The sequence below is a fragment of the Sturnus vulgaris genome, chromosome 29, assembly GCF_052056855.1.
Source record: "Sturnus vulgaris isolate bStuVul1 chromosome 29, bStuVul1.hap1, whole genome shotgun sequence".
Classification (NCBI taxonomy): Eukaryota; Metazoa; Chordata; class Aves; order Passeriformes; family Sturnidae; genus Sturnus; species Sturnus vulgaris.
This window is the reverse complement of record NC_142271.1, coordinates 4,707,846-4,729,365: the sequence shown is the minus strand read 5'-3', so window position 1 is coordinate 4,729,365 and position 21,520 is coordinate 4,707,846. Positions and strand designations below refer to the sequence as shown.

The following is a 21,520-nucleotide window of genomic DNA, read 5'->3' as shown; positions in this document are numbered from 1 at the left end:
TTTTTTTATTACCGCCCCCTGCCGGCCGTTCCCCCACTCCGGAACCTTCCTGCGCGGCCGTGGGGCTCACCCGGCCCCTTCCGCGCGCCGCGCCGGGGCTGCCCTCCTGCTGCCTGATCCCCGCCGCCCATTCCCGGCGCCGCCGCCATTCCCGGTCCTGCCGCCGCGCTGGGAGCGAGCGGCGCCGCTGCCCGAGCCCGCCGGGAGCAGCGGGCGGAGCCGGCCCGGGAGGCGCCGGGAGCTGCGGCGGGGGCGGCGGAAAAAAGCGGCGTCCGCTCCGGCGAACGGAGCGGCGCGGGGCTGCGCAGGCCCCCGCGGGGTCCTTCGGCGACGGGAGCGGAGGGAGCGGGATCGGCGGCGCGATGAACCTGGAGCTGCTCGGTGCGAGCGGGAACGGGAATGCGAGCGGGAAGGGGAATGGGAGAGGGAACGGGAATGAGAATGGGAGCGGGAACGGGGTGCGGCGGCAGCGGCAGGTGGCGGGAATGGCAATGGGGAGGGAGCTGGGGACGGCGGGGGCGGGACGGCAGCGCGAAGAACCTGGAGCTGCTCGGTGCGAACGGGAATGGGATGGGAACGGGAACGGGAATGGGAACAGGAACAGGGGCAGGCACAGGGTCAGACTGTGGCGCGGCTGGGAATGGGAATGGGAATGGGAATGAGGAGGGAGCGGGGGGCGGCACCGGCAGCGGGGCTGGGCTGGAGCCGGGGAGCGGCGGGGCCGGGAATGAGTTGGGTGAGCCTGGTCGTGCCGGTACCGCTACCGGAGCGGGGCAGGCTCGGCGGGGCTGGGAATGGGGCTGGGTGAGCCGGGCAGTGCCGGTACCGGAGCGGGGCAGGCTCGGCGGGACTGGGAATGGGGCTGGGTGAGCGGGACAGGGAGAACCGGGCAGGCTCGGCGGGGCCGGGAATGGGTTGGGTGAGCCTGGTGGTGCCGGTGCCGGTACCGGAGCGGGACAGGCTCGGCGGGGCCGCTCTCGCTGAGGCGCTGCCTTCCCTTTCCTCTGCAGAGTCCTTCGGCCAGAACTACCCCGAGGTAAGCGCTGCCCGCCCCGAGCCGCCCCCGAACCCTCCCCGGGCAGCGGGGGCAGCCTGAGCGGGTCTGACCCGGTACCAGCGGGTCCGAGTGGGTCTGCCCGGGTATGACCCGGGTCTGAGCGGGTCCAAGCCCACCTGCCTGCGCCTGAGTGGGTCTGCCCGCGTCCGAGCCCACCTGCCCAGGTGTGAGTGGGTCCGAGTGGGTCTGACCCGGTGTGAGCAGATCCAAGCCCACCTGCCCAGGTCTGCCCGGGTCTGCCCCAGGTCTGAGCGGGTCCGAGCGCACCTGCCCAGGTGTGAGGTGCCGCTGTCCCCGCAGGAGGCGGACGGGACGCTGGATTGTATCAGCATGGCGCTGACGTGCACCTTCAACCGCTGGGGCACGCTGCTGGCCGTGGGCTGCAACGACGGCAGGATCGTCATCTGGGACTTCCTGACCCGCGGCATCGCCAAGATCATCAGCGCCCACATCCACCCCGTGTGCTCGCTGTGGTGAGCGGGGATCCTGCCGGGATAGCGGGAACACCGCGGGAATCCCGCGGGAATCCCACTGGGATAGTGGGAACACCATGGGAATCCCACAGGGATAGTGGGAACACCACAGGAATGTCTCTGGGATAGTGGGAGCACCACGGGAATCCCGGTGGAATAGCTTTATTGGGAATTCCCTGATTTCTTTTTCTCCCTTTAAGGAATAACTTTACCGGGAATTCCCTGCTCTCCTTTCCCCCGTGACTGCATTTGACCCGTTTAAGGAATAACTTTGTTGGGAATTACCCGATCTCTTTTCTCCCTTAAATAACAACTTTATTGGGAATTCCCTGCTCTCCTTTCCCCCCCCCCGGCTGCGTTTGACCCCTTTAAGGAATAACTTTGTTGGGAATTCCCTCCCTGTGCCGCAGCTGGAGCCGGGATGGGCACAAGCTGGTCAGTGCCTCCACTGACAACATCGTGTCGCAGTGGGATGTGCTGTCCGGGGACTGTGACCAGAGGTTCCGCTTCCCCTCGCCCATCCTCAAAGTCCAGTACCACCCCCGGGACCAGTAAGTGCCCTGGGAGCAAACTGGGATTACCCAGGACCGGGGCTTGTTTGGATTTTCCAAGTTGGAATCGTTGGGTTTGGAGGGGGGGGGGGGGGGGTGTTTGGGGTTGGGTTTTTGGGAGGATCAAGGTGGGAGGAAGTTCTTGGAAACTCTTGGGAATCGGTGTGGAAATGTCTGCTGGGGTTTAAAATTCCTGCACAGACTCGGAGATGGAAAGGAAATTAAAGTAGACCTGAACTTCACATCATTTTGTTGTCTAAGCATCAAAAACAAGACAACAAAAGTAGAGATCTCCTGAATTCCTCAATCCAACCTGGTCCTTTTTACTCCAAACCTGGAAATCCTTTCCAAGATATCCTGGATTCCTCAATCCACCTCAATGCTTTTTTTGGTGGAAACATGGAAATCCTTTCCAAGATCTGAATTCCTCAACCAGCTCAATGCTTTTTTTTTGCTGTAAATGTGGAAATCTTTTTCCAACATCTCCTGAATTCCTTGGTCCGGCTCAATGCTTTTTTTTTGCTGTAAACATGGAAATCTTTTTCCAACATCTCCTGCATTCCTCAATCCATCTCAATGCCTTTTTTTTTTGCTCTGAACCAGTAAATATTTTTCCAAGCTCTCATGAATTCCTCAGTCCATCTCAATGGATTTTTTCCTCCAAATCTGGAAATCCTTTTCCAAAATCTCCTGAATTCCTTAATCCATCTCAATGGTTTTTTTTTTTGCTCTGAAGGTAAAAATTCTTTTCCACGATCTGAATTCCTCGATCCATCTCGATGCCGTTTTTGCTCTGAACGTGGGACTCCTTTCCAAAGGCAGGAATTCCCAGATGTTCCCTGTGCCCTGCAGGAACAGGGTGCTGGTGTGTCCCATGAAGTCAGCCCCGGTGATGCTGACCCTGTCAGACTCCAAGCACGTGGTGCTGCCCGTGGACGACGACTCCGACCTCAACGTGGTGGCGTCGTTTGACCGGCGAGGGGAATACATCTACACCGGGAACGCCAAGGGCAAGGTCAGCCCGGCCCCCTCGGGCCTCTCAGCATTCCTGCCTGGCACCAGGGCACTGCCAGGCTGGGCAGCACTGGGAATTTCCTCGTGGAAAAGAGCGAGGGGGGGGGTGTCAGGCTTTGGAAGTGCCCGGGGAGCGCTGGGGTCTCCGTCCCTGGAGGTGTCCGAGGAATTCCTGGAGGTGGCACTGAGTGCTTGGGGGAGGGTTTGGGGGAACAGGGACGGGTGTGGGGCACAGGGAAGGCACAGGAAGGGGTTTAGGGGAGAGGTGAGTGGAACAGGAATGGATTTGGGGAAGAGGGATGGGTTTAGGGAGCAGGTGAGGGCACAGGAATTGGTTTTGGGAACAGGGATGGGTTTGGGGAATCAGGAATAGATTTGAGGAAGAGGTGAGTGACACAGGGATGGGTTTGGGGCACAGGAATAGATTTGGGGCGCAGGGATGAGTTTGGGAAGAGGTGAGGGGCACAGGGATAGGTTTGGGGAGCAGGGACAGGTACAGAGATGGCTGCAGGGTTTGGGGAACAGTTGAGGGATTGCTTGATGATCCTGAAGTGGTTTTCCAACCTCAGGGGTTCTGGGATCTTTGCCTGGCTTTGTTTCTGACACATTTTTGGGCTGTTTTCCTGGCGTTTCTGCCTCAGCAGCTCCTGCAGTGTCCCCAGGTGGGCTCCCAGGGTGCTGTTTCAGGTGAAGCCACTGATTGTTCTCTGTCTGCTCAATCTTCAGATCTTGGTCTTAAAAACAGACACTCAGGATCTTGTTGCTTCCTTCAGAGTGACCACAGGGACCAGCAACACCACGGCCATTAAATCCATCGAGTTCGCCCGCAAAGGGAGGTGAGCACTGCCGGGGACGATCCCAAAACTGCAGAGAGCTCCTCAAACCCCACAGATCTTCCACAGGACAGCAATTCTGAGCAGTTCCTCAGTGATTTGTCCCCGTTTTCCTGCAGCTGCTTCCTGATCAACACGGCCGACCGCATCATCCGCGTGTACGACGGGCGCGAGATCCTGACCTGCGGCCGCGACGGCGAGCCCGAGCCCATGCAGAAACTGCAGGACCTGGTCAACAGGTCAGGGGACAGCAGCGGGGACAGCAGGGGGGACAGGGGACAGGGGAGGGGACGGGGACAGCAGGGGGGACAGGGGAGGGGACGTGGGAGGGGACGGGGACAGCAGAGGGGATGGGGACGGCAGAGGGGACAAGGGACAGGAGAGGGGACGGGGACAGGAGCGAGGACAGGGGAGGGGGACGGGGACAGGAGAGGGGACAGGGGAGGGGACAGGGAACAGGAGAGGGGACAGGGACAGGAGAGGGGACAGGGACAGGAGAGGGGACAGGGGAGGGGACAGGGACAGTACTGGGGACAGCGACAACGGAGGGGACGGGGACAGGAGCAAGGACAGGGGAGGGGGACAGACAGGAGAGGGGACAGCAACGGGGACAGGGGCAGCAGAGGTGATGGGGACAGGGGACAGGTGAGGGGATGGGGACAGGGGAGGGGCACAGGAACAGGAGAGGGGCACAGGGATGGACTTGGGGAGCAGGAATGGATTTGGGGAGCAGGTGAGGGGCACAGGGATGGATTTAGGCAACAGGGACAGGCACAAGGATGGCTGCAGGATTGGGGGAACAGGAGAGGGGCACAGGGATGGATTTGGGGAGCAGGTGAGGGGCACAGGGATGGATTTAGGCAACAGGGACAGGCACAAGGATGGCTGCAGGATTGGGGGAACAGGTGAGGGGCACAGGGAGGGATTTAAGGATCAGGTGAGGGGCACAGGGAGGGATTTAGGAAACAGGTGAGGGGCACAGGGAGGGATTTAGGGATCAGGTGAGGGGCACAGGGGTGGCTGCTCCTTTCGCCTGGGTGCTCAGCCACTGGCAAAGGCTCCCCAGGGAATTGCCAGACCCCGAAGGCTGTGGGGGTTTGGACAACGCCCTCAGGGATGCACTGAGGGGGATTTTGGGAATCTGTGCAGGGCTGGGGGTTGGATCAATGATCCTGCTGGATCCTTTTCCATTTGGGAATTCCCTGTGGGACATCCTGTGTGGCTGGGGTGTGACCTCCCACGACACAAATCCTCACTCAGGATTTACCACCTCAAACCCTAAACACAGAGGTGAAAAAAAAAAACCAAAAAACCCCATCAGGAACACCCAAACCCTGCTTCCCTGATGCACGATTTTGCCCTGGCTGCAGGACCCCCTGGAAGAAATGCTGCTTCTCAGGGGATGGCGAGTACATCGTGGCTGGCTCTGCCCGGCAGCACGCGCTCTACATCTGGGAGAAGAGCATCGGCAACCTGGTGAAAATCCTGCATGGAACCCGTGGAGAGCTCCTGCTGGACGTGGCAGTGAGGAAACTCCCAGCCCCTGGCATTCCCTGGCATTTGGGGAATTCAGCTGGCACATTTTGCTAATTCAGGTTTTTTTTTTTATATTTTTATTTTTTTTTGTTGTTGTTGTTTTTTTTTTTTTCTCCTTTTTAATTCCAGTGGCATCCGGTCCGGCCCATCATCGCCTCCATTTCCAGCGGGGTGGTTTCCATATGGGCTCAGAACCAGGTGGTGAGTGAGATTTTATTTTTATTTTTTTTTTTTGGGATTCTTCCCTTTGGGGATCATTCTTGGCACGGGGAAATTTTGGCTGCTCCATCCCTGGAAGTGTCCCAGGCCAGGGCTGGAGCAATCTGGGACAGGGAGAAGTTTGGAGCTGATGATCCTTTCCAACCCAAACCATTCCAGGATTCCCTGTGCTGTTTGTTTTTTTTTTTTTTTTTGGTGCTTTTATGGGATTTTCCTTGATTTTTGAGGCTTTTTTTTTGGATTTTCCTTGATTTTTGATGTTTTTATGGCATTTTTCTTCATTTTTACTGCTTTTATGGCATTTTCCTTGATATTTTATGCTTTTATGGGATTTTCCTTGAATTTTGAGGATTTTATGGCATTTTCCTTAATTTTTCTGTTTTTATGGCATTTTCCTTGATTCTTGATACTTTTCTTGGATTTTCCTTGATTTTTGGTGTTTTTATGGCATTTTCCTTGATTTTGCTGCTTTTATGGCATTTTCCTTCATTTTTTCTGCTTTCTTGGCATTTTCCTTGATATTTTATGCTTTTATGGCATTTTCCTTGATTTTTGATGCTTTTATGGGATTTCAATGAGATTGCAGAGCCACAGAATAATCCAGATTGGAAAATCCCTCCCATATCCCAAATTCCAGCCTATTCCCAGCTCTCTCCCTTATCCCCAAGTGCCACATCCACATTTTAAACCCCTCTAGGACATTTAATTTTTTGGAATTCAAGGAATTTGAGAAATTTGAGGAATCCAGTGCTGTTTGCATGAGCTAAAACTGCTTTTTTTACCTTTTTTTTTTTACCATTTTTTTTCAGGAAAACTGGAGTGCTTTTGCCCCAGATTTCAAGGAGCTGGATGAAAATGTGGAATATGAGGAGAGGGAATCAGAATTCGACATTGAGGATGAGGATAAGAGCGAGCCAGAGCAGACAGGTGCTGCCAAAAACATCCCCAGGAAATTCCCAGGGAATTCCCAGGGAATTCCCAGCTTCCCTGGGATCCTCTGGATCAAAATCAAAGGGGAAAAAAAAAAAAAAATCCTGCAATTTGAAAAAAGATGGGAATGAGGATTATTCCTGGTTCTCCTCATTAGCAGAGTTCAGTTTTTCTTATTAAAGCAGTTCCCAAAATTTAATTAATTGGATTTTAGCAGTGTGTTATGTTCAAATATGAATTATTATTTTTTTTTGTTTCTGCTTTAATGGGAAATGTTTTAGGTTTATTTTGTGCTATAATAAAATATTTTAGATTTGTTCTGTGCTTTAATAGGAATTATTTTAATGCTTTTATTGCTTTAATAGGATATTTTTTTTTGCTTTAATGGGAATTATTTTAGGGCTTTTCTGTGCTTTGATAGGAAATAATTTAGGTTTGCTTTGTGCTTTAGCAGGGAACTTTTCAGTGTTTTTTCCTGCTGTAATAGGGAACATTCCAGGTTATTTTGTGCTGTGACAGGAGCCATCCAGGTGCTTTTCCTGCCTTTAATTCCCATTTTCCCTGGCTGCAGGAGCTGATGCTGCAGAGGATGAGGAGGTGGATGTGACCAGCGTGGATCCCATCGCCGCCTTCTGCAGCAGGTGCATTCCCTCTACAACCCCAAAATTCCCTTTACAATCCCCAAAATTCCCTTTGACAGCCCCCAAAATTCCCTTTGACAACCCCCAAAATTCCCTTTGACAAACCCCAAAATTCCCTTTGACAACCCCCAAAATTCCCTTTGACAACCCCCAAAATTCCCTTTGACAAACCCCAAAATTCTCCTTTACAAACCCCACCATTCCCCTTGCAAACAACAACGTTACCTTTACAAATCCCAAAATTCTCTTTACAAATACAAAATACAAACTTCCTGTTACAAACCCCAAAATTCCCTTTCTCAAACCTACCACCCCCATCCCCACTTCATCCCCACCCCATTCCCACTCCCCAATCTCCCCGATCCCATCCCTGCTCCCATTCCCATTATCTCATTCCTATTCACACATTCCTCGATCCCATTCTCCCATTCCCACATTCCTTTTCCCACATTCCCATCCCCACTCCCATTTCGACTCCCATTCCCATATCCCCGATCCCATTCCCACGTTCCCATTCACGTTCCCATTCCTGATCCCATTCCCACATTCCTGCTCCCATTCCCCCATTCCCATTCCCACATTCCCAATCCCATTCCCTTGCTCCCATTCCCATTCCCTTGCTCTCATTCCCATTCCCACGTTCTCACGTTCCCATTCCCAATCTCATTCCCCCACTCCCATTTCCCCATTCCCATTTTCATTCTGACATTCCCAATCCCATTCCTCCATTCCCATTCCCTTGCTCCCATTCCCTTGCTCCCATTCCCATTCCCTTGCTCCCATTCCCCTGCTCCCATTCCCCTGCTCCCATTCCCCTGCTCCCATTCCCACATTCCCGATCCCATTCCCTTGCTCCCATTCCCCTATTCCCATTCCCCCATTCCCATTCCCCTGCTCCCATTCCCACGTTCCCATTCCCATTCCCCTGCTCCCATTCCCCCATTCCCGATCCCATTCCCCTGCTCCCATTCTCATTCCCCCATTCCCCCACTCCCATTCCCCCATTCCCCCATTCCCCCTCCCCCATCCCCATTCCTCCATTCCCATTCCCACTCCCATTCCCATTCCCCTGCTCCCATTCCCATTCCCCCATTCCCATTCCCACATTCCTGATCCCATTCCCCTGCTCCCATTCGCATTCCCCCATTCCCCCACTCCCATTCTCCCATTCGCATTCCCCCGTTCCCAATCCCATTCCCAATCCCATTCCCATTCCCCCATTCCCGATCCCATTCCCCCATTCCCATTGCCATTCCCCCATTCCCAATCCCATTCCAGTGACGAGGAGCTGGAGGATTCCCGTGCTCTGCTGTACCTGCCCATCGCCCCCGAGGTGGAGGATCCCGAGGAGAATCCCTACGGGCCCCCTCCCGACGCCGTCCCGGCCGCGCTGCCCGACGACGCTCTGGGCCCCGACAAGAAACGGCCCAGCCCCTCGGACGGGCCCCAGGCCCCCAAGAAAAAACCCAAAACCACCAACATCGAGCTCCAGGGAGTCCCCAATGACGGTGGGTGCGGCCTTCCCGGGATTTGGGGAGGGCGGGGAGAGGCGATCCCCAAGGGTTTGGGGTTCTGGGAGGGATCGGATCCCGGGATTTCAGGAATTTGGGGTGCTGGGAGGGATCTGATCCCGAGGATTTGGGGTGCTGGGAGGGATCTGATCCCGGGATTTCAGGAGTTCGGGGTGCTGGGAGGGATCGGATTATTTCAGGAATTTGGGGTGTTGGGAGGGATCAGATCCCACGGGGTTTGGGGTTCTGGGAGGGATCGGATCCCGGGATTTCAGGAGTTTGGGGTGCTGGGAGGGATCAGATCCTGAGGGATTTGGGGTGCTGGGAGGGAGCTGATCCCGAGGGTTTGGGGCTTTGGGAGGGATCGGATTATTTCAGGAATTTGGGGTGCTGGGAGGGATCTGATCCCCAGGGGTTTGGGGCCTTGGGAGGGATCAGATCCCGACGGGTTTGGGGTGCTGGGAGGGATCAGATCCTGAGGGATTTGGGGTGCTGGGAGGGATCTGATCCCAGGATTTCAGGAATTTGGGGTGCTGGGAGGGATCTGATCCCCAGGGGTTCGGGGTATTGGGAGGGATCAGATCCCAAGGGTTTGGGTTTCTGGGAGGGATCAGATCCCAAGGGTTTGGGTTTCTGGGAGGGATCGGATCCCGGGATTTCAGGAGTTTGGGGTGTTGGGAGGGATCTGATCCCGAGAGATTTGGGGTGTTGGGAGGGATCTGATCCCAGGATTTCAGGAATTTGGGGTGCTGGGAGGGATCTGATCCCGAGGGGTTTGGGGTGCTGGGAGGGATCAGATCCCAAGGGTTTGGGGCCTTGAGAGGGATCAGATCCCGAGGAATTTGGGGTTCTGGCAGGGATCAGATCCCAAGGGTTTAGGGTGTTGGGAGGGATCTGATCCCAAGGGCCAAGATTTCAGGGTTTTAGGACATCAGAAGGAATCTGATCCAGCTATTAATCTCGATATTCCCCACATTTTAAGCCACCCCTCACCCCAAAATCCCGATTTCCCCACATTTTAAGCCACCCCTCACCCCAAAATCCCGATTTTTCCCCCGTTTCCCCAGAGGTGCACCCTCTGCTGGGCGTGAAGGGTGACAGGAAAGAATTCCATTTTTCACTTAGCATTTTACAACATAACTAACCCCAAAACCCCAATTTTCCCTGTATTTCAAGGGACACTTCACCCCAAAATCCTGATTTTCCCGCATTTTAAAACATGACTCACCCCAAAATCCCGATTTTCCCCACATTTTAAGCCACCCCTCACCCCAAAATCCCAATTTTTCCCCCCCTTTTCCCCAGAGGTGCACCCTCTGCTGGGCGTGAAGGGCGACGGTAAATCCAAGAAGAAGCAGGCGGGCAGGCCCAAAGGATCAAAAGGTAAAGACAAAGATTCTCCATTTAAACCGAAACTCTACAAAGGGGACAGAGGGGCTTTGCCTCCGGAAGGAGCGGCCAAGGGCAAAGTGCAGGCGGAGCTGGGCCAGCCCCTGGCAGGTAAGGAACGGCTGCCACCCCATTGCCATTGTCACCTCCCCTCCCCTGGGCTGTGTCCCTAAAAGGCTGCTGGAAAGGACAGGCAAAAGTTGAAGGGGTTTATAAAGGGGTAAAAGGGGATTTTTTTTTTTTTTTTTTGGCGGGTTTTTTGGTTGGGAATTGGATTTTTTGGGGGTTTTTTTATGGTGTTTTTTGGTTGGAAATTGGATTTTTTTGGCGGGGTTTTTTGGTTGGAAATTGGATATTTTGGGGGGTTTTTTTAATGGGTTTTTTGGTTGGAAATTGGATTTTTTTGGCGGGGTTTTTTGGTTGGAAATTGGATTTTTTGGGGTTTTTTTAATGGGTTTTTTTGGTTGGGAATTGGATTTTTTGGGGGTTTTTTTAATGGGTTTTTTTGGTTGGGAATTGGATTTTTTGGCGGGGTTTTTTAAATGGGTTTTTTTGCTTGGAAATTGGATTTTTTGGGGTTTTTTTTAATGGGTTTTTGGTTGGAAATTGGATTTTTTTGGCGGGGTTTTTTGGTTGGAAATTGGATTTTTTGGGGGGTTTTTTTAATGGGTTTTTTGGTTGGAAATTGGATTTTTTTGGCGGGGTTTTTTGGTTGGAAATTGGATTTTTTGGGGTTTTTTTAATGGGGTTTTTTGGTTGGAAATTGGATTTTTTGGTGGGGTTTTTTGGTTGGAAATTGTATTTTTTGGGGTTTTTTAATGGGTTTTTTTTGGTTGCAAATTGGATTTTTTGGCGGGGGTTTTTGGTTGGAAATTGGATTTTTTGGGGTTTTTAATGGAATTTTTTGGGGGTATTTTGGTTGGAAATTGGATTTTTTTGGCGGGGTTTTTAATGGAATTTTTTTGGGGTTTTTTGGTTGGAAATTGGATTTTTTGGGGGTTTTTTTTATGGTGTTTTTTGGTTGAAAATTGGATTTTTTGGGGGTTTTTTTAATGGGTTTTTTGGTTGGAAATTGGATTTTTTGGCGGGGTTTTTTGGTTGGAAATTGGATTTTTTTTGGCGGGGGTTTTTTGGTTGGAAATTGGATTTTTTGGGGGTTTTTTTATGGTGTTTTTTGGTTGGGAATTGGATTTTTTGGGGTTTTTTTATGGTTTTTTGGTTGGAAATTGGATTTTTTGGGGGTTTTTAATGGAATTTTTTGGGGTTTTTTTTATGGGTTTTTTGGTTGAAAATTGGATTTTTGGGGGTTTTTTTTAGTGGGTTTTTTGGTTTTTTTGGGTTTTTTAAATGGGTTTTTTGGTTGAAAATTGGATTTTTTGGTTGAAAATTGGATTTTTTTGGTTTTTTTAATGGATTTTTTGGGGGATTTTTTGGTTGAAAATTGGATTTTTTTGGGTTTTTTAATGGGTTTTTTGGTTGAAAATTGGATTTTTTTGGGGGTTTTTTAATGGATTTTTTGGGGGTTTTTTTATGGGTTTTTTGGTTGAAAATGGGATTTTTTGGGAGATTTTTTAGTCGAAAGTTTAATTTTTGGGGGGGGGTTTAAGTCGAAAATTAGATTTTTTTCGTTGAAAATTGGACTTTTAAAATTATTTTTTAGTCAAAAATTGGATTTTGGGGGGGATTTTTTAAAATGGAAAATTGGAGTAAAATCTATTTATGCCCCTGAATTCCAGTTATCCAATTATCCTTTTTGTTTTTGGGAACAGCTCCTCCAGGCTCAGCACAATTTTGTCTGCAGAGATGAAAAAAAAAAAAATTTTTTTTTTAAAGATTTTAATCCAGAGCTCAGGCTTGGGATAAAATCCAACTCCACAAATGGATTTAATAAATCAAATTTTGCATTTCCTTGATTCCAGCAGCCGCTGCCGTGGATTTTTTTTTGGCTTTTCCAGGAATTATTTATTCCCTTTTTTCCCCCTTCCTCTTCCTGCTCAGCTCCTTGGTGTTGCTTGTCCTGATCCCTCTTATTTCCAGGAATGGGAATTTTGGATGGAAAAAAAACCCAAAAAAACAAAAAAACAACAAAAAAACCTCAAACTTGGGGTTGTTTTCTGGGAAAAAAAAAAAATCCAGGGTTGGAATTTTCCAGGAGCATCCACGGGTGGGAATTTTGGGGCATTTCCCATGATTTTAGGATGTTTTGGAGATCGTTAATTTCGTGTTAATTACTGCTTTCATCACTGCTAATTAATAGAATTAACAACAGAAATGAGGAAGGATCACGGCCTGGAACCTGAGAATTGGGATTTCCAAGGAAAATTCCAATCCTTGCAATTCCAAAGTGCTGGATCCTTGGATTTTCCATGTTGGAGGGGCTGGATGAGCAGGGGGGTGCTCTCAGCAAAACTCTTTAATTTTTAATCAACATGGAATTTTTAATCCCAACATTGAATTTTTAATCCCAACATTGAATTTTTAATCAACATTTTAATTTTTAATTAACATTTCATTACCGGGGGGGTGGTGCTGGCTGTAACTTTGCACTCAGCTGCTCTTCCCTAATTCCTCGTTTTTTTTTTTTTTTTTTTTCCTGGAAAAACACAAAGGATTTGTTGAAAACAGGGAATTCTTTCTTTTCTCTGGAGCCTGGAGGTTTTTCCTCACTGGGAATTCCCATTCCCAATCCCTCTGGAATATTCCCAAACTCCTTCCCTGCTTTTTCTGCTTTTCCCCCTCCTTTTCCAGCCCTGCTTGGAAGGATTTTGCTGTGGATTTGCTGTTGGTGCAAAAAACTCTGGGATTTATTCCCTGCTTTTGGGTTGGGCTGAAATTCCTGAGCCAGCTTGGGAATTTTTTTTTCCTCAAAAAACAAATTTACAGACAAATTCCACTCGATTTTTTTTTTTCCCGTCAGTTGGAGGTGGCAGAGCTCCCTAAAAATCTGCTTTTGCTGCCTTGGAGGTGTTTTCCATGCAGGTTTTGGGATGAAGGGAAATTGGGAAAAATTTCCTGCCTGGAATTGGAGCATCCTGGGATGGTGGGAGCTGTGGGATTGAAGCTCCTTTCCCACCCCAAGCGTGGCATTCCATGAAAATCCTGGAATTTTCGTGGAATTCCCTGGCCTGGGAGGATCCAGCAGATTCCCAGTGGATCCCAGTGCTGGAATCTCTGTAGGAGCCACGTTGGGAGAGGAAAGAATCCATCCCAAACCCACAGAATTCCATGGAATTCTGCTCTTCCCGATTGTTCTCTTCATGACTTGTACCTAAAATTCCCAGAATTTCGGGCCTCCCAGTTTTTTTTTTCCTCGGGGTTCCAGCACATTCCAGATTCCCCTGGAATTCGGATCCAGGCTCCTTTTCCCATCCCTGCTGCACAGAGTGGGAATTCTGTGAGCTCTGCTGCTTCTCCAGGAGAGTCTTCCTGGAAAATCTTTGGGATTTCCACGTGGGAGTTGCATGGCTGGGACTGGGATTAATTCTCCTGTGCTGGCAGAAAACGTTAAAATCCGAGTTTTGTGTTAAATTTTCACCCTAAAAAAAAAAAAACAAACAAAAAGAGCAATTTAATCATTTTAGAGTTTGGAATAAAACCCTGTGCTGTGGTTTCACCCACACTTGGGTGGGGCTCGATTTCCTTGCCTTTTGCTCGGAAATTTCGGGAATCACAAATTATTTTACACCAGGCAAATTTAGGAATAAAGAATTCCTGAGCCCAGCATCCCAAATAAACCCCAGAGCTGCCGAGGAGCGGCTGAAAATTCCGGGTTTTTTTTTTGTTTAACTACACGACCTCACCCTCCCATTTTTTTTCCCTTGCTTTTCCCATTTTTCCCCCGGGCATTTCCCATTTTTTTTTTTTTTCCCCCTGCTCCGGCTGGGGCCGGCCGCTCATTTTTGCCGTCTGTGCTCTCTCTAGCAGGCGGCGCGATCTCGGAGTTGCTATGAAGATTCTCCCCCCGCCTCTCCCCCTTCTCCTTTCCTCTCCCGGCTCTCCCCAGCGCTGTGGAATTCCCAGCTGGGACTGGCACAGACCGAATTCCATGGATTCAGGGCGGGGATTTGGGGCAGGAGAGGCTCTGGAAGAGGGAGCGGCCTCCGTCCTCCTGCTGCCCCTGCACGGACCTGGCACAGCTGGCACAGCTGGAGAAGGCTCGGACTGAGCTCCACTTGGGAATTTTGGGGACAAATCCCTGCTCCGAAGTGACCTGAGCCCCTTCCCTGAGCTCCTTTCGTCTCCCAAAATCTCTCATCATTCCCGGATGGAAGAACTCCCCAGGGTGTGAATGTGGATTCCTGCCAAGCCTCCCTTTTCCAGCTGGGAATTCCCATCTGCCTCAGCCCATTCCTGCCCAGATTTTCAGGAATTTCCAGTGGGATGTGAGGAGTTGGAATCTGCTTTGCTTTTGTGTTTATTTTTCCCACTCTGCCGGTGGCAGAAGGAGCAGGTTTAGATAAAAATCTTATTTTTCCAGTGGTTTTATTTTTTTCCCAGCCTGTGATTCCCAAAACTCTGCTGGAGTTCCCTCCTGTCCTTTCCAGTGGTTTTGTTCCTTCTCTTCCCTGGGAAATTTTCCTTCAGGAATATCCGGGTTCCTCCTTCACCAGGAGATAAATTAAAACCAATTTTTTTTTTTTTTTTCTCAGAACTGAAAGAGAACTTCTCCAAAGGTTTTCTAATTTTTCCCACTTCTGGGTTAAAAATGGAAGCTGGCAGCTCATTCCCAACCTTTTATTCCTTCAGGATTTCCTGGAGCAATAGGAATGGCACTTTCCCTGTCCAGCACCCACAGCCTGGCCCTTCCTGATAAAAGGAAATTTCATTCCCAAATCCTTTTGTTTTATTCCCCAGACTTGGGAGTTTCATTGCTCTCAGCGTTCCCCTGGGTGGAATTATTGAGATTATCAGGTGTTATTTAAATTTCCTGGGCGTGCAGATTGAAAAACGGGGAGAGAGGAAACTTTTGGAAATCAGAGGTTTTGAAATTTTTCGAAGCTTTGGGGACTCTTGGCTTCATTTTGGAAAATTGATAACCATGAGTGTAAAATTCCTTTTATTTTTATTTTATTTTTTTTTTTTTTGCTTGTGGGGTGACTCTGCCATGCCAAACCCACCTGGGGTGCTGGGCCTGAGCCCCCAAATTCAAAATGCACAGGCCCAGGCTGGATTAAAGCATTGAATTCACCCCGAGCTCAGCTCCCCCTGTACAGTGTAAATGCCCTGCCTTGGTTTATTCCCATCCTCCTTTTACTTCCTGCTTCATTCCCATCTTTATTTTCTTTCCCAGTTTATTCCCATCTTTATTTTTTTTTTTTTTTTGTTCCCATCCTTATTTTATTTTCTGCTTTATTCCCATCTTCATTTTATTTCTCACTTTGTTTCCCTCCTTATTTTCTTTCCTATTTTATTCCCATCGTTATTTTATTTCCTGATTACTCCCATCCTTATTTTATTTTATTTCCTGCTTTCTTCCCATCCTTATTTTATTTTTTGTTTTATTCCCATCCTTATTTTATTTCCTGATTCTTCCCATCCTTATTTTATTTTTTTTCCTGCTTTAGTCCCATCTTTATTGTATTTCTCACTCTGTTCCCATCCTTATTTTATTTCCTGTTTTTTCCCATCCTTATTTTTATTTCCCCATTTATTCCCATCCTTATTTTATTTTCTGTTGTATTCCCGTTTTATTTTATTTCCTGATTATTCCCATCCTTATTTTATTCCCTGGATTTGTACGATATCGGATCAGCTCCTGCACTGGTGGTGGTTCTGTGTTTGTAAATAAAGAGGTACCTTCCATTTCCTAAAATCCACGGGTAAATCTTGGCTTTTCCATGGAAAACTTGGGATTTTCTGTCCTGCTGGAATTCGGGAATCCTTCAAACTCGCCGTGTTCGGGGTTTTTAGAGAAACTTTGGTTGAAGGGAGAGGAGTAAAACCAAACCCTGAGTGCTCTGGGAATGGAATTCCTGGAGAATCCATGGCTGCCCCATCCCTGGAAATGTCCCAGGCCAGGCTGGACGGGGTTTGGAGCACCTTGGGGTGGTGGAATGGATGGGATTTAAATCCCAAACCCGTCTGGAATTCCCAAATCCCTGAGTGCACTCAGAGCCGGGCTGGGAAAAGGAGCCCTGGGATTTGGGGTGGAAAATCCTCCTGGAGCTTTGGGAATTCTCCAGCTCAGTTTAAGGAGTGTGAGGAAGGGGGGAGTGGATCCTGATGTTCAGCAAACCCAAATCCCTGTGGGAATCCAGGGATGCCCATCAGGAGACTCTGATTATGGGATGCCCTTCCCATAAAATCATGGTCAAAATCTATGGAAAACATTGAACTTTTTGATGGGTTCCTCCGTGAAAAAACCTGGATTTTCCAGGGAAGGACACTCCAGCAGTTCATTATTTTTTTGGGATGCTGGAGCAACGTGTGGATCTCACTGGAATCTCTGAGGGTTTTCCTGGGATGGCAGCCTGGGAATGATTCCTGTGGATCCATCAGGGAAAGTTTGGGGTCAGATCCCTTGGGAATGAGGGTTCTGGGAGCTCTCCCCATTCCTGTGGCTCCTTCCAAGGCTGGGAATTTTATCCAGAGCCTCTCCCCAGTCCCTCAGGATTTGCTGAGGGTTCTCCCTTGGAATATTTTGGGGTTGTTGTGCTGTGATGTCAGAGCTGCTCCCATGGGAACAGCCCCAGGGCCTGGTGTGGGCACGGAGCCAAACCAGCTCAGACCACCCCAGATTCCCATGGATCAGCCCAGATAGAGGTTGGAATGTTTGGGGTTGGGTTTGGGGAGAGCTCCAGACTCTGGGATGAGTTTGTAGAAGTCAGGGTTGGACGGGGCCTCCGTGAGGAGTTGGGGATTTTGGGATTTCCTCACGCTCTCCACAGCATTATTTGGGAGATTCCAGTGGTAATTCCTGCTGGAAGTTTGGGGTTTGGGGGGAAAATGAAAGTGGAGCTGCTCCTTTCCTAGTGGAAATCCATCCAAAATAAAATCCATCTGAAATAATGTGGGAAGTCTCACAGAGAGAGGAGAATTTCACTCCTAAATTGCCAAACACGCCCGAAACTGATGGAATTTGGGCAGAGTCAGATTGGATCCAATGGATCAGGACATCCTGCTGTCCTGTTCAAAGAACATTCCCGATGGAATTCCTGGAATTCCTGCCCTGTTGGATCCAGTAACTCCTTGCTGTGTCTTTTTTTTAGCTGTGCCTCCGGCTCCACACCTGGGAGGATTTTCCCAGGTGGAAAGATTAGTTGTGGTGGGATGTCACAGACATCCCGAAGAATCTGGAAGATTCATGGAATGATTCCGGGGAGTTCTGAGCGCTGAAAAACCAAAAACCCTCAGGAGATGGAGCAGAGCCCCATGGGGGTGATCCTGCTGTGTGCCCTGTGCATTCCGGCCGCGATTCCCTCGGGATTGGAGCTTCCTTTGGGATCGAGATCAGGATCGGGATTGGAGCTTCCTTTGGGATCGGGATCAGAGCTTCCCTCAGGATGGGGATTGAGATCAGGATCGCAGCTTCCCTCAAGATCGGGATCAGAGCCTTCCTCGGGATCGGAGCTTCCCCTGGAACCGGGATCGGAGCTTCCCCTGGGATCTGAGCTTCCCTTGGGATCGGAATCGGGATCGGAGCCTCCCTTGGGATCGGAGCTTTCCCCGCTATCGCGATCAGAGCCTCCCTCGGGATCGGAGCCTCCCTTGGGATCTGGATCAAGCTCAGAGCGTCCTTTGGGATCAGGATCGAGCTCAGAGACTCCCTCAGGATCAGAGCCTCGATCGGGATCAAGCTCAGAGCCTCCCTTGGGATCAGAGCCTCCCCTGGGATCAGGATCGAGCTCGGAGCCTCCCTCGGGATCTAGATCAAGCTCAGAGCCTCCTTTGGGATCGGGATCGAGCTCGGAGCCTCCCTTGGGATCGGAGCCTCCCTCGGGATCTCCGCCGGTGCCGCTGGGGCTGAAGGCCATGGTGTTGGTGAACTCCACCCCGTGCAGCGTCACCTGCGGGCTGGGCGTGAAGGAGGAGCAGCGCTGCGAGGTCACCCCGGCCGGGGAATACCGGAATTGTTCCCTGCAGCTCTCCCGCTGCCTCAGCGATTGGATCTGCGGCCTCCAGCACCTCAGCGTTCCCGAGGGAAAACCCTTCCAGCTCACCTGCCTCTCCCCGGAGGCCGCCAGGTTGGAGGGGCCGAATTTCGGCTACACCTGGAGGTTCTCACAGGGGCTCATCACCACCAACGACCTCCTGTTCCATCCCATCCGCAATCCCCGCCCTTCCCTGCGCTTCTCTCCCGCCCTGGAGTCGCATTCCGGCACCTACCGCTGCGACGTGCAGGTGCTCAGCTCCTTCCAGCTCGTCAAGAGGATTTACTTCGGCCTCAGGGTGATCCCCAGGGGTCTGGTGCATCTGGATTTCCAAAAATCCCTGACCTGGGAGCAGCAGCTGGCGGCCAGCGGGGAGGAGGCGCCGGCAAACGGCAGCGGCCCCGCGGAGCCGCAGCGGAAATTTTGGGAGGTGCCGTGGCTTTCCGAGGCCGTGCTGGGGCTCAGCAGCGGCGTCACCGTGGGGATCCTGGTCAGCATCGGCCTCTGCTGCCTGGGCAGGGTGTGCAGAAAAAGAGCAGCAGCGGAAATGAACGGGGATTGACGCCATTCCCTGCCTTTGGCTCTTTATTAGGAGTCCAGGAATTCAGGGTGGGGTTTTTTGGGATCGTCCACGGTTGGATTTTGGTGATCCTCCCAACTCAGGACATTCCATGGATCCCGTGATTATTTATTGGGATATTTATTTTCAATAGACATAACTTAAAAATGGATTTTTTTGGCCACTTTGGAGCCTGGATTAGGAATTCGGGAATTCAGGAATTCAGGATCCGGCTTTGGGATCGTCCACTGTTGGATTTTGGTGATCCTTCCCTCCCAACTCCAGACATTCTATGGATCCCGTGATTATTTAATGGGATTTTTATTTTCAACAGACATAACTTAAAAATGGATTTTTTTGGCCACTTTGGAGCCCAGATTAGGAATTCGGGAATTCAGGATCAGATTTTGGGACTGTCCACTGTTGGATTTTGGTGATCCTCCCCTTCCAACTCAGGATCCTGTAACTGTTTAATGGGATATTTACTTCAACAGACACAGCCTATAAATGGATATTTTTGGCCACTTTGGAGCCTGGATTAGGAATTCAGGAATTGGGATCATGCATTGTTGGATTTTTGTGATCCTTCCCTCCCAACTCAGGACATTCCATGGATCCCGTAATTATTTAATGGGATGTTTATTTTCAACAGACATGACTTAAAAATGGATATTTTTGGTCATTTTTGAATTAGGAATTCAGGAATTCACGATGGGATTTTTGGGATCATCCACTGTTGGATTTTGGTGATCCTCCCAACTCAGGACATTCCATGGATCCCGTAATTATTTATTGGGATATTTATGATTTCTTTTCAACAGACACAGTTTATAAATGAATATTTTTGGCCACTTTGGAGCCTGGGGGTGTTTGATCCTCCCAGAGCTGAGCTCATCCCTAAAATCCTTACAGGAGCAGCTCAGTGGGATTGGGATCTTTGGTTTTTCCTGGTGATTAATGAGGATAAACCAGGAATTCTGCAGGGACTGGAATCCATGGAGGGATTTATAAAATACTTTTTTTTTTTCTTTTTTTCTATTTTCTTTCCTATTTGCTGTTTGTTCCCTTTTTCCCTGTGAGCTACAGGGACACCCAAATCCAGGGAAAACAACAGCACAGCTCCAACACGGAAAACAGAAAAATTCCCGAGTTTTTCCTTTTACTGGAACGACACAAAAACGCTTTGATATTGAAAAAAGATGGGCATGGAGGGAAATAATTGTATTTATTTGAATGAAAACCAAACCAGGCACTTTCCAGAGCTGAATCCCAGAGGGTTTTTTTCCACCTCCTGAACATGGAAAAATTGGGAATGACCCATCACAGCGGGCTGGGAGTTAATGGTCCAGAGCTGCCCCATCTGCAGGACCCTCTCTGCTCTTTGTCATGGAAATTTCAGTGTCTTGGGCCCAGCTGGGATTCCCAAATCCAGCGGGATGAAAGCTCCAGCACAATCCAGCTCTGCTGGAGAAGTCAGAGCGGGAGCCAAAAATCTCCTTCATCTTGGGATTGTGGGGTTTTTTTTTTTAATTTCTGAAGGGAGCCAGGTGCCCAGAGCAGGGAGAACGAATCCATAATTGGAATTTTTATTTAAAGAAGGCTGGGATGGCCACTGGGGTCCAGCTGTCACAAAGGGCCTTTAATGGGATTTCTTTTGGGGTGCTCTTTGATTTTTGAAGGGGTATTAAGGGTTGGGGGATTTTTATCTGAACAGGGGAAGGAAAGGAGAAGGGAATAGCAGAGATTGGAGCTCAGTGCAAGCAGGGAAGTGAAAACCCTTGGAAGAGCATCCCCATCCTTCCTTTTTTCCCCTCTTTCCTTGCAAAATCTTCTTTTCTTAATCGCTGCCCCTGAATTCCCACCACAAAGAGCAGAAATTCAGGAGGACAGTGCCTGTCTCTGCTCTGAATTGGTGCCTGAACTCCTTTTCCCCAATTTTTCACCTTCACCTGGAGGCGAGGATGGCACAGACTCCATGGAAACCCCAGAACTCTGAACTCCATGGAAACCCTGGAGATCTGGGGATTCTGTGTGCTCCCATTCCCAGCTGGAGGAATTTCCAGGAAGGATCAGGAGCTTCCAGGGGTTGTGAGGAAAATCCTGGGATCTCCTCAGGCTTCCCTCAGCTGAGTAAAATCAGTGTCACTCATGGGATGGCAACAAAAAAAACCAAACCAAAACAAAACAACAAACCCATAAATTGATTTTTTGGTTTTCTGGCTCCTCCGTGCTCTGCTCCTGGAGCTGTTATCCCATTCCCTGATCCTCTGGGATGGAATTCCTGTTCTCACCTTCCCCTCTCGCTGCTGATGGCCCTGCAGAGTGACCAGGAGTGACCCTGCAGAGTGACCAGGAGTGACCCTGCAGAGTGACCAGCTGGGCAGGGCTCCTTCCCTCTCTCCATCTTTCCTCCCTTCCCTCTCTCCATCCTCCCTCCAAATCCCTCCAATTCCAGTTCTCTCCCTGTCTCTGCACGCCTTCACCCCCTGGCCTGGGTTTTAGGAAGCTCTGAGAGGTTTTAAGGAGGATTCTGAACCTTTTCCCCCCGTTGGTGGCCCTGGCTCTGGGCTTTGAGTGTAGATTTTTGTCATTTCCCGAGGTTGGAGTGCTGGATTTGCAGGTGCAGATCCTTCCCCGTGGCTCTCCCAACCCTGGATTCAATGGAATGCCCAAAACAGGGCTTAACAAAGCCTGAGCTGCTCTGTCTGGAGCGGGAT

The 21,520-nt window shown here is 50.0% G+C and overlaps 2 protein-coding genes across 5 annotated transcripts; both read left to right on the top strand.

Annotated features, from left to right (window-relative positions):
- Positions 1-250: 250 nt before the first annotated feature.
- Positions 251-15,966, top strand: RBBP5 (RB binding protein 5, histone lysine methyltransferase complex subunit). Of its 4 annotated transcripts, none has more exons than XM_088180462.1 (14): positions 251-381; positions 1,011-1,036; positions 1,358-1,530; positions 1,941-2,081; positions 2,934-3,096; positions 3,822-3,931; positions 4,048-4,167; positions 5,299-5,452; positions 5,594-5,665; positions 6,493-6,610; positions 7,185-7,254; positions 8,533-8,762; positions 10,071-10,265; positions 14,076-15,966. In XM_088180462.1, exons 1-14 carry the CDS (start codon positions 363-365, stop codon positions 14,102-14,104), a joined length of 1,620 nt encoding a protein of 539 aa, XP_088036588.1. In that variant the 5' UTR covers positions 251-362; the 3' UTR covers positions 14,105-15,966. The 4 variants fall into 4 exon arrangements, with proteins under 4 accessions (XP_088036588.1, XP_088036586.1, XP_088036585.1 ...); XM_088180460.1 differs by having other exon boundaries at positions 254-381; positions 10,071-10,148; XM_088180459.1 differs by having other exon boundaries at positions 254-381; positions 14,079-15,966.
- Positions 15,967-16,098: 132 nt separating this feature from the next.
- TMEM81 (transmembrane protein 81) lies at positions 16,099-20,348 on the top strand. The gene has a single exon (XM_088180463.1). The coding sequence runs from the start codon at positions 17,511-17,513 to the stop codon at positions 18,804-18,806; it is 1,296 nt and encodes a 431-aa protein (XP_088036589.1). The 5' UTR covers positions 16,099-17,510; the 3' UTR covers positions 18,807-20,348.
- Positions 20,349-21,520: the final 1,172 nt, after the last annotated feature.